Consider the following 17,338-nt stretch of genomic DNA (forward strand, 5'->3'; position numbering starts at 1 on the left):
ACACACGGAGTTGTAGAGGATTTAATTACTTTAAGAATTGTACCGTCGGGCCCCTTGATATTTACAAGAAAGATCTCTCCATTCCTCTCTCTCCTTTCTCTCTCCACCAAAGCCAAGGAAAGAACAAATTAACAAAAGAAACTTGTTTCCAAACAAGTTTCTTTTCTTGCCTGAAAAACGGAAGGGAAGAAAGACAAGTATGCATCTTTTCCTTGTCCTTTTCCCTTGCACACATCAGCCAAAGAGTTGTCTCAGATTAGGCTTTTCCAAGGTGATTTATAACAAAGAAAAAGTCTAATTGAGGAAATGGCTTAAGAATTAGCCATTGTTGTCTAATTACAGATAACTAGGAGGGAGGAAATGACTAATTACGTCCAAATAATTAATTTGGACGTAATTAATTAGCTGCCAAAAATTTTAATGGACTGGCTCCATCTTCCTCAACAACTCTCCCACTTGGATACTGGGACTCTCACTGCAAAATCCAATGCTGCACCAACCTTTTCCTCAAACTTGATATCTTTTATCTCTACAACTTAAAGCCTCCGTTTTTAAACTAGAAGAACAACTGAAATTGCACACAACTTCAGTTTCTCACGAGTAACACCCTTAGTTGACATAGCAGTGTTAACGTAGCCTTGTACCTCCAAGAACTTTCCTAGGTTACTCATGTATCTGCTTCCAACTCCCACTGCATGAGTAATATCCTGCCTCTGTTGAGAGCTTTTTTCAACAAGTCAAATCTTGTACCTCTTATTGACATCAAATGTAGTCTTCACCCAGTACAACCAGTTGTTGTACAGTGCCTTCTATCTTAGTGGAAGTTCTGTCAGGTCTCACTAGCTTAAATTCTCATCTCTTAAGATTTCTTTATAGCTCTAACTCCTGTGACCAAGCCTGCAATGCCGCAGATCTGTCGTGCACTCTTTAGCTGTAGTAGCAACAGTGTTGAGTAAACCAGTTGTCATATATAGTGCACCAGTTTTCATATATAGTGCACCAGTTTTCTTACCCCGAGTCAATACTAATGCTCCTTTGGTAACCTTCTAGGTGCTATATGAGAATACTACCGAATGACCACCCTCATTGAGCTGCCAACATAAATGAGGATTTTTCTTCAACTCAGGAACGTGTCAAACCTTTTGCAAAGTCCATTTGCTTTAACTAAGGAGTGCAATATCAATATCTCCCATCACCACTACGTCCAGAGTTTTTCCATCAGTCAGATTTACCTTTCCAAAGTCACCTGAAACATAGTTTCGCATCAACTCCCGGTGGGAAGATGTACAGAAGGAAGCTCCTGAATCCAGTATCCAATCATCAACATAACCATGAACTGTCAGCAATAACTCATTCTATATTTATTTAGTTACAACATTAACGCCATCCTTCTCCTTCTTCTTAGGATTCCTGTAATTTCTTTTTAAGTGGCCAGCCTTGCCACAATTCTAGCAAGTTATCTATTGACCAGACTTTGATTTTGATCTTCCTCTGTTTGAGTTCCTGTCTTGCGATCTCCCTCCAGAATCAACAATAAGTGCCGAACTCGAGGTCTTGCCAGAATCTTTCTTGCACATCTCCTCAGCCAAAATCAAATCACGAATATCATCATATTTCATTTTAGATTTAACTGTGGAACTGTTAACTGTCATCCTCATGACACCTCCTCAACCAAAATTAAAATACAAATATCATCATATTTCAGTTTAGATTTAACTACAGAACTGCTAACTGTCATCCTCATGGCTTTCCAGCTATTTGACAATGAAACCAACAATATCAACGCGTGTATCTCATCATCAAAATCAATTTCAATAGACGACAATTGATTTGTGATAGTATTGAAATCATTCAAGTGTAGAGCAACAAACACATCTTTCACCATCTTCAAGTTGAATAACTTTTTCATCAGGTGCACCTTGTTATTCGTCGATGGATTTTCATACATACTCGAGAAAGCCATAATGAAATTTGTAGTAGCCCTTTCCTTGATAATGTTATGGGCAACATATATTGACATGATTAATCGAATAACCCCCAGAACCTGTCAATCCAATAGATTTCATTCCTCCCCATCCATCTTTTTTGGCTTCTTTCCCAATAACGGAAGAAGAAGTTTCTTCCCAAAGAGGTATGTTGGTATCGAATTAATTTTGTAGCAAATGAAAGAAATTTTTGGGTCTTCTATGTTGTTTGAGATTTAATATGCATAAGAAAAACCCAACAAAATCAGGAAAAGTCATTAACAAAAGTAATGTAATAAATATAACAACGATAAGATGTGATTGGGGACAGACCCTGTACATCACTATAAATGAGTTCTAATAATTTTTACTGTTTTATATATGATACTGTCGGCACAAAACTTTGAGAGTTGTTAAGTTATCGGCTGCTAGGATGGATATTCAAACACCTATTTTATTTTAATTTAATACATATAAAATTTAGAAAAAATAATATTTTGAATTTTTGAAAATACAAGAACGAACCAATCTCATATCCTCAGTAGTTTAAATAAACGAGTCTAATACCACAAGTAGTGCACCTATCCTGAGGGATAAATACATTATTTATTGGCGAAAACTCGATTAAATGACTAAAATAAGAAATATATGACATCCGTTTGGTCTACGAAACCATTTTATTATAAGCCGACCAGTTCCCCTATTTAATATGAAAAATTAAATAGGGTTTATATTAAGTTAGGTTTGAAAAAGTTTCCTATAAAGACAAGCCCTTATAATTAATTACATCTTAGATAACCGAAGTCACCTAAGAAAAACTCTCGATAAAAATCAGGGGATATTATCTTCAGAGAGGTCAAAGGATTCTGACTTTTAAGCGAGATCAGACAAAGAGGTGTGAAAGAAGAATGACTCAAGTTTGGAACATTTTATTTTGGAATCCAATGGGGAGGAACTAGGGGATGTCATAGATCCGGAGGAGAACCTCAGTGACTTCCCAAGCTATCCTATAGTTTGACTTCAATTTAGAGAAAAAATATTTAAATATTTCATCCTATCAATTTTATTAATTAGGGCTTCTATTCGTGTGAAACGACCACACAAATAACCTAAAAGATGTGAGGATTTATGTTGTGACAGTGTGAGGATTTATTTTGTGCCAGACGACAACCTCAGAATCCTAAAGCAGGCTAGGGCTTAAATTGTAAAACAACGCTACACAAAGGCCTAAAGATAAATTGAGGATTTATGTTTGCATAAGCAAATAACCTCGTGTTCCTATGAACTTTTTGTTTAATTCTAAAAAATGGTTTAGTTGGTGAAGACATGTTTTGTTGTTAAAGATGGTCGTGCTGCCACGATGCTAGCTCCAAGCTCTTCGTTGTGGCGCGTTTAAGTTTTTCAATGTGTCAAGTTATGATGTCAAATCAAATGTCCCTATGGTTATGATTCGTTAAATATTTTGGGGGGTATTAAGGTTGATTAGAGCGACACTGGTTCCCTCGTTCTGACACCACTATTTTCTTTCAGATTCACTTAATTCATGTGAAAAATCTCATTAGCAACCATAGGTTACCTCCTCCGAGGGATTCCCAATAATCTGATAGAGACATCTTAATTTAATTATAGTTGTGATTTTGTGATGTTTGTGATTAAATTTTGAGTTGTTTTATATTTTGAATGTTGTGACAATGAATTTTATCTTGGCTAATTTTAGTTTTGGTTTCAATTTTGTGACTATCCTAAATGTTTCAGTTTTGGCATGCAGGGTGACATCGTTATTTAGCATGCAAATTTATAAGTAAAAAGTGCAGTGAGGAAAAATACAGGAAAGAAAAGTACTGTAAACTGTAAAAGTGTACCTGTCGAGTCTTCTCGTTCCTCCATCTGAAAGTTTAGTACTTGCAAGACATATATATAATTTTGCAAAAATTAAAACATGTTTATAAAGATAGTAGAAAATACAAGTTTGAGGTGTGCCTACCAGATTCTATATCATATCTTGGTGGTTCCAAATTTTGAGGATGACTTCATTAATCAAATCATAATAAGTTCAGATGTCCTTCAAGATTTCCAAACGATTATGCATTATAATAAGTTCAGACGTCCTTCAAGATTTCCAAAGGATCATGAAGGAGTCCCTGAAATTATCTTAAGTTCGTTTTGGTCTTATTATATTTATTATATATGATTTTAAAGAATGAACTTGTAGTGTTTTGAAAAGTTCTAAATTAATTATAAATTATTTTCTGAACTTTATTAGACAACATTTTGATTAAGCCTATTTCACTAATAAGCCCTTAAGATTTAATGAGTAGATTTACAATTTCAAGAAAAAAGATTTTTTCAATATTTACATTTATACTCTTAATCATTATCATGAATTATAAATCATCTCAAAACCATTAGTTGAGGCTTAAAATTAGTGAGTTATGATCTTCCAAAATCAAACCCTTACCTTAATATCTCCTTATTTAAATATTCTTCCAAACTTCATTAATTTTGAAAAATTACACATTTTTCCTTTATAATATCAAAGTGAGATTGATTACTACCATTTATCCCTTTTATATTCCAATCATTAAAACATATCAATTAAGATTATTTATTGCCCATTTAGCCCTTTGGTTAAGCCTAAATATTAATTAAGCCTTAAATTCCAAAATAACCCTTTTGCCCATAAGGCCTTAATACCCTATAATTCATTAAATCAGAATCAAATGAATTGAAAATTTTATGTTACCTCACTTATGTGTTAATTAAAACATCAGAGGAAAAAATGTGGATTTTTTGAATTTATTTAATTTTTATAATTATTTTTAATGCAAAAATAGAGATTTTTAATGAAAATCCAATAATAAAATTCAATAACTCAACTAAAATAAAACATCTATCCTTAAGAAAGTTATTCAAGGTTGACCTAGATCAGAGGATCAATTGGACCAATTTTCATGATTTTTAGAGATTTAATTTACTTATTAGAATTATTTGTTAGTTTTGATCATTAATATTAGAATTATTTATTTATTTTAATCATTAATTAAATTTGAACTATCACTTAAGTGGAAAATTATTATATTTTTATTAAATCTCTCTGAGTCTAGGGAATCCAAAGAAATAAATTTAAGTTTTTTTATTTATATTTTAATTATTGGAATTATTTTAGTGATAAATTAAAGAAAATTCATTTTTAAGCTTTTAAAATTAATATTTTGACTTAGAGGATTAGGAAAGTTATTTTAATTTGTCCCAAGTGATAAGGAATACAAATGTAATATTTTAGAGTGTTTTTATAATTATGCAATTTTTATGTTTTTTAATTAATTTTTAAATATTTAAATGCCCAAAAATAGTTCAAAAATGAATTGTTTATTTTAATTTTGGTTTTATTTTTCTTAGATTCCTCTGGTCATAAGGAGCTCCCAAAATAAATTTAGCAATTTTTTGATTTGTATTTTAATTATTAGAATTATTTTAATAACAAAAATGTGATTTCATTTAATTAATACATTTGAGTGATCAAATTTACTCTAATTGACTTGAAATTTTTATTGAGAGCTTTGCTAACATTAAATTACAGTATGGAATAGTTTTAATGTCATTTACATTTATAATTACTCTAAATTAATTTTCTTTTCATTTTTAGGGTTGGTGACAATTAGGGTTATTTTTAATGAATTAAATCAAGTTTATATTTTTTCTAGGATCCTTTGACCACAATGAACGACCACAGTGAATTTAACAAAATAAGTTTTGTATTTTTTTGATAAGTATTTTGATTATTATGATTTTTATATCAAAACATGGGTCATTAACTTGAACATTAGATATCTCTAATTAGAAATGCCCCCTGACCTTGGAAAAATCAGGGGAGATGCCTAACAACAGAGAAATCAAAAGCCTCATGGTCCCATGCCATGATGAATTATCTATGCAAATGGAGAATGAAAATAAGGAAAACATCATTTAATTAATAAAAAAATACATGCATCAAATGGACATGAAAATATTTCCATATTGTTTTTCTCTGTTCACTGAGCAAGAAAGAGGGTATTTTTATTTTATTTTTGTGATTTTTTTACACAAAGATATGAATTTTTGAAGTTCTGGCTATTTGTTTAAATAAGAAAATCCCTATTTTCCTACTTAAGTGACGCGACACCACACAATCCTACGACGGCTCCAAAGCTCCACGCGACATGCTCCCATTCGATGCCACCACCTGAGTCAGCTGCCACGCGTCTCCTCTGTACCACTTAATCTTCTCGTCTGGCGCGATCCTGTCCGTCCATCCATTACACGAGCGATCCGACGACACTCCAGTCATCATCTCCAATGGACTAAACCTACGAGCCATCCACCTTAAAACCCTAATATCTTGAGCTACACTTGACCAAATTACTTTGGGTTTGATTCTATGGACTCTTCTAAGTGAGACAAACCTATCAATATGGCTAAGGTACCATGAAATCAAGCTTAAGTAAATGGAGAATCAAGGAAAAATGTTATACCTTGGTACAAGAGGGGAAGCCTCAATTGGATGTTTGAAGAAGCTTCGTGGAGGTCCAAAGAGCTTGAGGATGAAGCCTCTAGTCGTGGTGAATCGTCTAGACCCAAGTTCGACCAAGGTTGATTTTGGGTGTTAGTCAAAGTCCGCCATAAGGTGCTCTGGTGATGGGGATTCTATTGGGGATCTTCTTCTCTCACTTCACTGTGGGGATGATGTTGGTGCAATTAATTTGGATTTGATGGATGTTGGTGAGTGTTATGTTTTGTCCTTGGATTTAAGCTCCAAAATTGAGCTCGAGCGGTGGATTTGAGTGGCTAAGGGTGGTTGGGTTAAACTCAAGAGATCCCAAGAAAGCTCTGGAAGCAATTTGACAGAGTCTCCCCAAGGAATTTCAAGTTTTCCTTCTTTGGCCATGGAGGGTGGGTTTAAATAGAGGGGGAAGGAGAGGCCACCAGAGGCAATTGGTGGGTGCCCTTGCTTATGTGGATGCCAGCAAGGTGCAAAAATCCAATTGGAATGAGACAACTTGGATGGGTTTAATTTTGAGTTTTAGCCATGGGGAGCACTTGGGGTGGCTTTTCTGGTAGCTAAGGTGGCCGGCCGGCCATGGAGAGGTCACCATCTCACTGAGGAAGGCTAGGGCTTGGGGTTGGTGAAGTCAATTGGGGTTGGTCATGTGTAAAGGTGTTGAATTAAAATAGGATGTGGGAAGGGCTTTTTTGTGTCAAATTGGGTTAAGTAATGGATTTGGGTTGGGTTCACCCACCAAGGCTGGCTTGGATGCTGAGGGAAATCAGATGGTTCAGCTTAATCATTGGTAAGGTCCCTATCCAAGTGATTTGGGTTAAGAATGGGGTTTAGGTGATTCACGGGAGGGGTTAAAGAATCTATTAAGGGTATTTAAAAGTGGTTTGTCCCCATGCCATTAATAGCATGGTGATGTGGCATGGCTCTCATGGCTCATCTATGGCTTGGGAGTGGCTTCATGGCTTCCCTTTGGCTTGGTCAACTATCATGAGGAGGGATTTTGGATTTATTTGGTAATTTTGGTGAAGTTTGGCATGATGCTTAATATAGAACAATTTGATTATGAATTTGAGACTTAGGGGATGATTTTGATTAAATGAATGGTGGGGATAAAATTTGTCATGTGGGCGTTTGGATTTGGGCCTTTTTGGAATGACTTAAGGATTTGGGCTTTTTAAAATTGAAATTGAACTTGGAATAAAATTTTGGGCTAATTGAATGTTGAATTTGATGTAGGGGGATATCATTAAATATTTGAAAAAATTTCAAGTGATTTTGAATTGAATTGGTGTGCTAATTTGATGGATTTAGACATATGGTTAAAATTGGGGTTTTTTGATTTGGGTAAAATTGGGCTTGCAATTGGATCAAATTGGGCTTGAGTTTTATTTATATTAGGATTGGGGATGCTGAATTTTTATTTGTAATTGAAATTGGGCAAGAGTGGAGCCAACTGGGCTAAAATTGGGGTTAATTTGGAGGCATTTGGGCCTTTAAGGGCAAATTGATGGTTTTGTTTAAATTGGATTAATTTGGTCAAATTGATGATGAAAAATTGAAATTGGGAATATTTGGGATGATTTTGGATTTTTTGGGATTTTTTGAGTCATGAGGGGCATTTTGGTAATTTTGGGGGTATTTTAGGAATTTGATGATTTTGGTGGATTTTGGTCAATTTAGGTAGTGGTGAGTGATTTGAGATGATTTTGGGCAGATTTGCATATTTTGGGTAATCTTGGGATTTTTGGCAAAAATTAGGGTTGTAGGGGTATTTTGGTAATTTGGTGATTTTGGGCTAGACTGGGCAAGTACGTCATGAAGCCATGCCAAACCAATATGAGTCATGTGAGGATTTATTTTGGATGCACAATATGCTGGTTCTAACCCTCCTAGTTCAAAGACTAGGGGTATAAGTTCATTCATATGAGTTCTCCAAAGGAGTCAGGAGACCAACGTAAGGGGTCATATGGCTTGAGCTAAGTGAAAAAATGTAGTGTGTGCAAGTTAGCCCCACCAAAACCAGATCACCCAAGGTTAATCCTAAGGTCTGACCATCCTATGGGAGACTCTCCTTGAGCTCCTCCATACTGACCCCACCTACTAAGTGCTAGAGGTCAGGACCAACATGTGAAATTTCAAGTTGAGTAAAGAAGAGTTTAGAATTTCTAGTGGTGAGGGTTCCTTTTCTAGTCCTCTAGGAATAGTCAACAGGAAATTCCTAAGGCTAGACCCTAGACTACTAAATTGGAAAAAATTAGTCCTCAACCAAAAATGAGGTCAACATATATAAATTATTGTTTATCACTTTTAGTAAGATTGAAAATACTAAAAAAACTTGAGTAGAAGGTATACATAACGACTGCCGTTTGAAGATTATGGAGACGATGGTTGGGTGGGGATGACCTAACATTCTATGTCATAGCTCAGAGTAGTGTGCTTTGGAGATGTAGTTAGTAATGCTTGTCGTAGATTGGTGGAAGAGGGGATGGAGTAGAGGCCGTTAAACTTGGATCCTTGGAGAATCAATTGATGAGTCTGTGGATCAGAGATGGAAAAACTGGAGGAGTTAAATGAGACAACAATATTGTTATCTTTAGTGAGTTTATGAGTGGATAGTAAGTTGTGAGAGAGGAATGATGTATGGTGTATTTGAGATAGTTTAAGCCTATGAATAGGAGTAGGAAGGATGTCGTAACCCTTGTGTTAAATCAGAATGACTTGCTCATTGGTAACTATGACTTGTTCGACACCATAATATGGAGTTGCTGGTTGTAGTTGGTTGATGTCAGAAGTGAAGTATGTCGTCGCCCAAGAGTCTAAGATCGGAAGTGAAGTGTGTTGACGCCCCAAATTATTCTTAGCTAATGATTTTCATTTCAGCAAGGTGGATCCATCCATCCTATTATATCATCAGAACAAAATTCAAATATTCGTACTTATCTAGGTAGACAAAATTCTCATTACCGACAACATGTCAACGAAGATCTCCAAGCTGATTGATCGTATGGCTGCCAAATTCTGCTTGAAACACCTAGGTTCGATTGGATGCTTCTTGGGTATTGAGGTTAAGAAACTAGCAAGCTCATATTACCTTAGCAACGGTATGTCCTACAACTTCTTCATACAATAGGGACGTAGGATTGCACACTAATCAGCACCCTATACAAGCACATCAACCAACCTCAAAGGAATTAAATTCCAAAATACCCCTATCTTTTGCATGTGGCTGATTTAGTACTAAAGTTTCACATTTATCAAATTCAATCTCTTGACCGTACAAAATTGATATAAATGATCCTTGAAAAAACTTAGGAGCCTATTTGGGGTTATTGCCGCCTACGGTAAAGATAATTGATCAATTCTTCCAATGGAAGCAGCTTTTTTAAAAGCAAACATGGATATTATAGATATTTTCCTTTTGAAAAAGTCAGATAGCCGCCTTTTTAAGGCTACTAGATTTTAAGAAATTTGGTTATATAAGGCAACTTCTCATTGCAAAAAAAAATTCAGAAAATAGCAAGAATGCAGTCACCAAATAAAGTTGTGACTTCATTCTAAAAAGCAAAAATGCTGATAAAACCATCTTAAATATACCGTAAATTTGGTTCAATTTTATATAATCAAGGAACTAATTTAGGATCAAATTTGTATCATAATTTCTAAATGATGAGCCATTTGAATCAATTTTGTACGGTAGTCAGAATACATTGGAGACATTTTATACTTTGAGATTAGATTGGCTACATACGAATAATCAGGAACGAATTGGTATTTAACCTATAATAGCTGTTGGAAAAGGCATTTCAACTATTTCATGAACCTAGTTTTAATACTATTATTCAAACTAATGAAATAATACAAATTAAACTTTGTGATGCCAAGTATAATGAATTCTCTTTTGCTGTTATTGCCAACAAATGCCTACAACTAGAAGCTCCAAATTTGTCACATCTTCTGATAATATAGTTAAGAAAAAATGATGAATAGACTTTCTTAAGAAAAACATCTGACCTGTAACAGTTTTCCACCAGCAGTAAAAGAACGCAGCCCTAGCATGTCCTGAACAAAAAAGAAAAAGAACCATTATAGATCATCTAAAAATTTGACGTTTTACTACGTATAATAGAACAGAAGTTCAAAATAAACAGCACAAGGGAAAATTCAAAAGCACACCTTGCTTTTAAAAGAAATAAGAAATTGTGCAGCAGGGTCTCTTTTGGTTACATTTGAAAATGTATCCAGGAACCATCCGCCACCAGGTACTCTTTGTCTAGACACATGAAACCCAGTACGATCTCTAGTATGCAAAGCAATAACAAAACCATCTTTCAAAAGCTCAACACATTTTCCTTTAAGTCCACCAACTGTTTCAGGTTTCTGAGAAGATGATTCCATATTTGATTCAAAGAGGCAAATTTGCTTGCTCTTAGAATCATCTGGAGAAGCAAATCGAGAACTCTGCTCCATACCACTGATAGCAGTATCTTCTTGCTGAGAGCTATAGCTGCCTTCTACTCCAGAAAAATCATTAGATTTTTGCGGGCAACCCTGGCGAGCATGCCTCTTCTTGGCCTTCTTGCTAGACCTACTATGCCTTCTATGAGACCTTCTAGCAGTATTTTGAGACGGGCCTGAAACTTGAGACTCTTTTGACTCGTTGATCTGTAGTTTCTGGTCAGATCCAGCACAGAAATGACTTGAATCTCTCTTCTGTTCCAAATCAAAAGGCTGAGATGAATTATCTCTTACCGAGTTCTCGGCTTGGTCACCTTCAAGTGCTATCGCACTATTTTCTTCACCTTCATCAGATATATCATTATTTGGAATCAAGTTATCAAGAAAGAAGGCTTGCAACATGGTGATTGCTTTCTCCCTGATTTCCATCCAAACTTCTTCACTATAGTCAGCACTCCTAGGAAGAATTAATACATTTGGCATCTCTCTAACCTGTCACACATAATAACTGAGACTTTCTCCCAAAAAATATAGTTGAAATAACAAGTAGCCCAGACAAAACACGGCAGAAGTTATTAAAAGTTTATCCCCTAAAAAGCGCAGGAAAAATCCACCCACATACTGAACTCTGCACTAGCATACCAAGAAGTGTAAGCATCAAAGGAAAGAAGCAAACTGAAGAAGCTATGTCCTTCAGAAGGCTATTGTTCATCCAAAAAAAACTTAAAGGGTTAAGGTGCTGGACAAATTTGCAAAGAATCAATAAATAACAAACTATTGCCAAATGAACCCAAAACCATGTTAAACTCAAATTATAAGGTACTGCCTTTTTACTACATTAAACTGACTTGCGAAGTTTTAGTAAATGAACTTATAATTATTGCATTTTTTAATCACTGTATGAAGTTTTTGATATATATAAAGACATTAAAGTTAATTTACATCAAATGCATAAAGTGAAATTAAGTTTAATAAGGAATTATTAAAGTGCTGTTTTTGACAATATATTTTAGCTTCAAATTTGGAAGATAAGCACAAATGATATTTGAGTAGGTGAAATCAAATGATCAGCTTTGACATTAGTAAAACACTAAGAAATATCTCCTCAACTACTATTTATAAAGCTATAAAACTCTGTAAGAGAAAATGCATAACTTTTAGGCATACGTGTGCCAAAAGTGAATACCACGAAAACACAAAGTAGTAACAAGAGATAAAACTCTATAAAAGACACCAAGATTTGCTTGATTTAGCTAAAACAAATGTATCCATTATTGAAAAACGACATAGATGTACAAAATAAAAATGGCACAACAAAAACACTCCTCTCCAAACCCAAATACACCTAAACCCATCACAAAAGAGAAGCCTCAATTCTCTAAAGCCAAACAAAAGAGAATAACTTCTGAAAAATACAAACAAATATTTAACTAAAATCATAAATTCTTCATTGGAAAGTTCCTCAATATGTAACTTTTCACGTGCCTACTGAATAATCATAATCTTTCATGCACCACCAACTTGCACCAAACCAAGATATTAATCCACAATAAAATAAAGAAAAACTTCTTTTCCTCTCTCTCTCTCTCTCTATTCCTCTCTCCTCTCCTTTCCTCTCCTTTTACTATTAATTTTTTATATATCCAACTCTAAGTCGCAGAAAAAGTTTCTAGTCATCCTCCCTCTACTATTGCTTCTCTATACTTCCAATCTAGCTCTCTAAGCAAATTCCACTCACACTAGACCGTGAGCACAAGGGGAAGCCCACTACCTATTGTATTTAATATAGGTATACGAGAATAAGGAGATGATTTAAATCTTGGTTGAGTTTAAATTTTGACTTGGAGTGACATAAAATAACAAATTCTATAACAAATTTTTAAACCCATTTTTATCCAAATAATAAAATATAACATGCAATTATCCTAAAATTACATATTTAAACTTTTTAGCTTATCCAAACAAACTCAACGAGTCAAAACTTAAGAAATGCTCCCCTTGACTCAATAATGTGGCATGATGATTCTGAATCATTTTTAATCTCATCTTCAAATTATGCCTTAATAAGTTTCCAAGGCTTCAACATCATGCTTCCTAAACAAGCTGATATGACAATCGATCAACATTTTTTGTAGCCCTTGTTTTATTGCTTTGAATCTCCTAAGCATGCTTAAGCTTGATGCAAAACCAGTCTCTGCAATGGCCAACATTTTCAACTTTACAAACTCATTTAATATTGATCTCATTAAATGATTCATAATAAAAGCTTTTATAAAATTGGTATCTCTTATAATGTCAGTTATCCAACTGCATTGCTCATGAATTGTTTCATTTTCTTCTATAGTTTTTGGAGCACATATATTCTTCAATGCTTAGTTCAACGTATGAGCAACACAAGGAGTCCGAAAAATATGAGAATATTGAGCCTCAACCAATGCTCTACAACTCTGCACAAAGGTGCATTCTTAGTGATTACATGAACCACTTTATTTGAACATATGCCCGCAATTATTTCTTTAATTTAATTGGCAATGTAGAATTTATCTTTATATGTCCATTCACAGTTAATAGCTCATATAAATATTGATCCAAATTTCATGATGCCCATGAAAGTAATGAGAGGTCTTCTTTGCGCATCTATCCAACCATCACAAACTATGGTAACTCATTTCTGACTCTAAGTCTCCTTTATGGGCTCAAGTAGTCTCTCAACACGTGCTCTCTCTTTTTGAAGTAAGGTTGTTCTTAACAATTACAACCAGGAGGAATATATCTAGGAATCGTGTTGTTAATTGCATATGAGAACGCACTAAAATAATATGGATTTCTTGTCAAATGAAATGGAAGAGCTGTAGAATAAAACATTTGAGCAATTTCTTCATGTAAATGATCTCTTGCTTGCAAATTAAATGCACTTTCTATAGCATTATTGCCCAGCATTTTTCTTTTCTTATGATTAAATAAATGTCCACTTGACTAAGAGCTATACAACTAATTAAAGCCACTTTATCTGGGGCCAGAAGAAGAAATTGGAGACTTCTTAAATGCAACATTCTTCTTTTTTTGTTCTGCATCAGTATCTAACTTTTGCATTTCTTGAATCTCTGTTGAAGTCACTTTAGGACATGCTCGAACACATACTCCAGATTGTCAGAGCAAATTTGTTCTAACCGTAGAATATGTTTCATTGAACTTTCCTTGAATAAAAAGACACTGAAATTCTACGTTGTCTCCTGCTCCAATTGATCTCAATTTCTCTAATTTGGAGACATGCCCGTAAAGGATGTTTCATTCTCAATGAGATTGTTAGAGGCATTTGTAGTAGTCATTATCCAATTAATCAATTGCAGAAAATAGAATCATTTAAACTTCACACACACAAACACACATATATATATATATATATATAGTAATTAGAATGACTCATTGATGGATTATTGCGTGATGTTGAAGAATAGGAGGACCTATGATATTTAATTGTATATTTTGAGGAGTTGGGAGCTTATTGCGGTTTGCTGAATTGCCCAAAAGGTATAGTCTCCAAATTAGGTATGGGTTGTGAATTTGTGATGAGGATATAGAGAGTTATTTTGTTTGGAAGATTTACATACATAACAGTCAATTCTTATGTATTTACATATCCAACACCTAAACTTCAATTTTCACATACATATCATCTTACATATGCATGAAAAGATGTATTTCACTTTTTAAAATTAAAATGATGGTATCTTTTATATGATATGAAAGATTTTGGTGGCATACATGTAAACTGTTGGGTGATGTGGAGACCCGGTCCACCGAATTTAATTAGCTTCTTAATTAAGTATCTCACCTACCGCTCACATACCGCTCACCTACCACACCTACCACACCTACCTACCGCTCACCTACCACATCCCACCTACCGGTCACCTACCTCCCACCTACCGCTCTCATGATTTCTATAAATAGTCTCTTTTGGTTTAAAGAAAATGCAAGCCAAGCAAAGCCAAGCCAAGTCCTCTTGAGAGCTAAGAGAAATAGAGGAAGAGGGAGAGAGGAGAGAAGAAAATAGATATTTTCTGGTAAATGTTGAGGCGCTCGACGGTGTAACTCCTCGAAGAAATAAATCCTCTGCAGCTCCGTGAACGTAAGCAAATTTGCCGAACCACATAAATCCTCTAGTAAATGTTGTGTCGCTCTGGTGTTTTGCGTGCAATTTTTTCTCATTCAGTTTTTCACTTTATTGTCGTTGTTTTTCACAACAATTGGTATCAGAGCTTTGGTTCGGATCTAAAGAAGAACGATGAGCGGAGACAAAGTGATGACATCGGGGATCGAGAAGTTCAATGACATAGATTTTGCTTATTGGAGGATGCAGACAGAGAACTATCTCTATGGGAAGAAACTTCATCTTCCGTTACTGAAAAAACAACCAAAAAAGATAGACGAGGCGGAATGCAATATGTTGGATCGACAGGTTCTGGGGGTTATACGATTAACTTTTTCGAGATCGGTTGCCCACAACTTCATCAAGGAGAGGACTACTGCAGATCTCATTGTGGCTTTATCAGGAATGTATGAAAAAACATCGACGAATAACAAGGTGCAATTGATGAAAAAGTTATTCAACTTGAAGATGATGGAATGTGTCTCTGTTGCTCAACACCTGAATGATTTCAATACATTCACATCGTCTGTTGAAATTGATTTTAATGATGAGATACGTGCGCTAATATTATTGGCTTCATTGTGAAATATATGAGAAGCTATGAGGATGACTGTTAGTAGTTATGCAGGTAAATCTAAGCTAAAATATGATGATATTCATGATTTGATTTTGGTTGAGGAGGTGCGCAATAAAGATTATGGTGAGACCTCGGATTCAAGTTCAGCGCTGAATGTTGATTCTAGAGGGAGATCACATGACAAAAACTCAAACAGAGGAAGATCAAATTCAAAGTCTGGTCAGCAAGCAACCTATTGGAATTATGGCAAGACTGACAACATAAAAAAGAACTGCAGGAATTCTAAGAAGAAGGAGAATGATGGCGCTAATGTTGTAACTGAAGAAATACATGATGCATTATTGCTGACAATTCACAGTTATGTTGATGATTGGATACTGGATTCAAGGGCTTCCTTCCATACATCTTCCCACCAGGAGTTAATGCAAAATTATGTTGCAGGTAACTTTGGGAAGGTACATCTGGATGATGGAAAAGCTCTGAACGTGGTAGAGATGGAAGACGTTGAGCACTCCCTAATAAGAACAAATGAACAATGCAAAAGGTCAGACACATTCCTGAGTTGAAGAAAAACTTCATCTCTGTTGGGCAGCTCAATAAGAGTGGTCATTCAGTGATGTTCTCAGATAGCACCTGGAAGGTTACCAAATGAGCATTAATATTAGCTCGGGGTAAGAAAACTGACACACTATATATACTACAGGTTTACTCAGACGAGGACACATGAGTCAGATATGCATTATGAGGAAGCAGAATAAGGTCAATTTCCTGAAAAGTGTAGAGCCCCAAAGACAGGAAAACTGGACCTTTTACAGACAAATGGTGGAGAACCATAGAGTTATGAAGAAATCTTGCAAGATGAGAATTCGAGCAAGTGAGAGCTTTTAAAAAAGGAGGAGACGAATTCCCTATTAGGGAATCAAACTTGGGAGCTAGCAGTTCTTCCACCAAGAAAGAAGAGCTTGCACAACAAGTGGGTGTACCGGGTGAAGACTGTGCTTGGTGCCAGTAAGAGGTACAAGGCTAAACTTGTTGAAAAGGGCTTTCAACAGGGGCAGAACATTGCTCATGCAGTGGGAGTTATAAGCAGATACAAGAGTAACCCAAGAAAGAACTTTGAGGTATAATGCTACGTTGACGGTGATATGTCAACTGAGGGTGTTACTAGTAAGAAGCTGAAGTTGTGCTCAACTTCAGTTGGTCTTCTAACATGAAGATAGAAGCTTCGAGTTGCAGATGTGGAGGATATCATGTTTGAGGAAAATGTCGGTATAGCTAGTAGGTGATGCATTCAATGTCTCAGTCTCAAAGTGGTAGAATTGTTGGGTAATGTGGAGACCCGATCTACCGAATTTAATTAGCTTCTTAATTAAGTATCCCACCTACCATTCACCTACCACAACTCACCTACCTGTCACCTCCCAAAAGAGCCCTTATGGGTGGTGGGCAGCCCAGAACTTAAATACTGCTTTTCGACCCTACACCTAGCCAATGTGGGACTATTTGTCCGTGACATTCTCCTCCACCCAATCACGTGACGCCCTCGTCACGGATCGGCTCCACCGAGGGTCCCACTGGACCATGAAGAGTCCACACACCTGGCAGACAGTAATCTGCTCTGATACCACTTGTCACCTCCCAAAAGAGCCCTT

The 17,338-nt window shown here is 35.5% G+C and overlaps 1 protein-coding gene across 1 annotated transcript in view; it reads right to left on the minus strand.

Annotated features, from left to right (window-relative positions):
- Nucleotides 1-1,160: 1,160 nt before the first annotated feature.
- LOC110026999 (C-terminal binding protein AN-like) overlaps nucleotides 1,161-17,338 on the minus strand; it is a 32,511-nt gene continuing 16,333 nt past the window's right edge. The window contains exons 2-6 of the mRNA XM_020728250.1: nucleotides 11,579-11,695; nucleotides 11,251-11,448; nucleotides 10,675-11,172; nucleotides 10,506-10,560; nucleotides 1,161-1,336 (exon numbers count right to left, since the gene is read on the minus strand). Coding sequence (XP_020583909.1) covers nucleotides 1,161-1,336; nucleotides 10,506-10,560; nucleotides 10,675-11,172; nucleotides 11,251-11,448; nucleotides 11,579-11,695 — 1,044 coding nt within the window. The remainder of the gene's footprint in view (nucleotides 1,337-10,505; nucleotides 10,561-10,674; nucleotides 11,173-11,250; nucleotides 11,449-11,578; nucleotides 11,696-17,338) is intronic.

This window comes from Phalaenopsis equestris, unplaced genomic scaffold (assembly GCF_001263595.1).
Source record: "Phalaenopsis equestris unplaced genomic scaffold, ASM126359v1 Scaffold000411, whole genome shotgun sequence".
Lineage (NCBI taxonomy): Eukaryota > Viridiplantae > Streptophyta > Magnoliopsida > Asparagales > Orchidaceae > Phalaenopsis > Phalaenopsis equestris.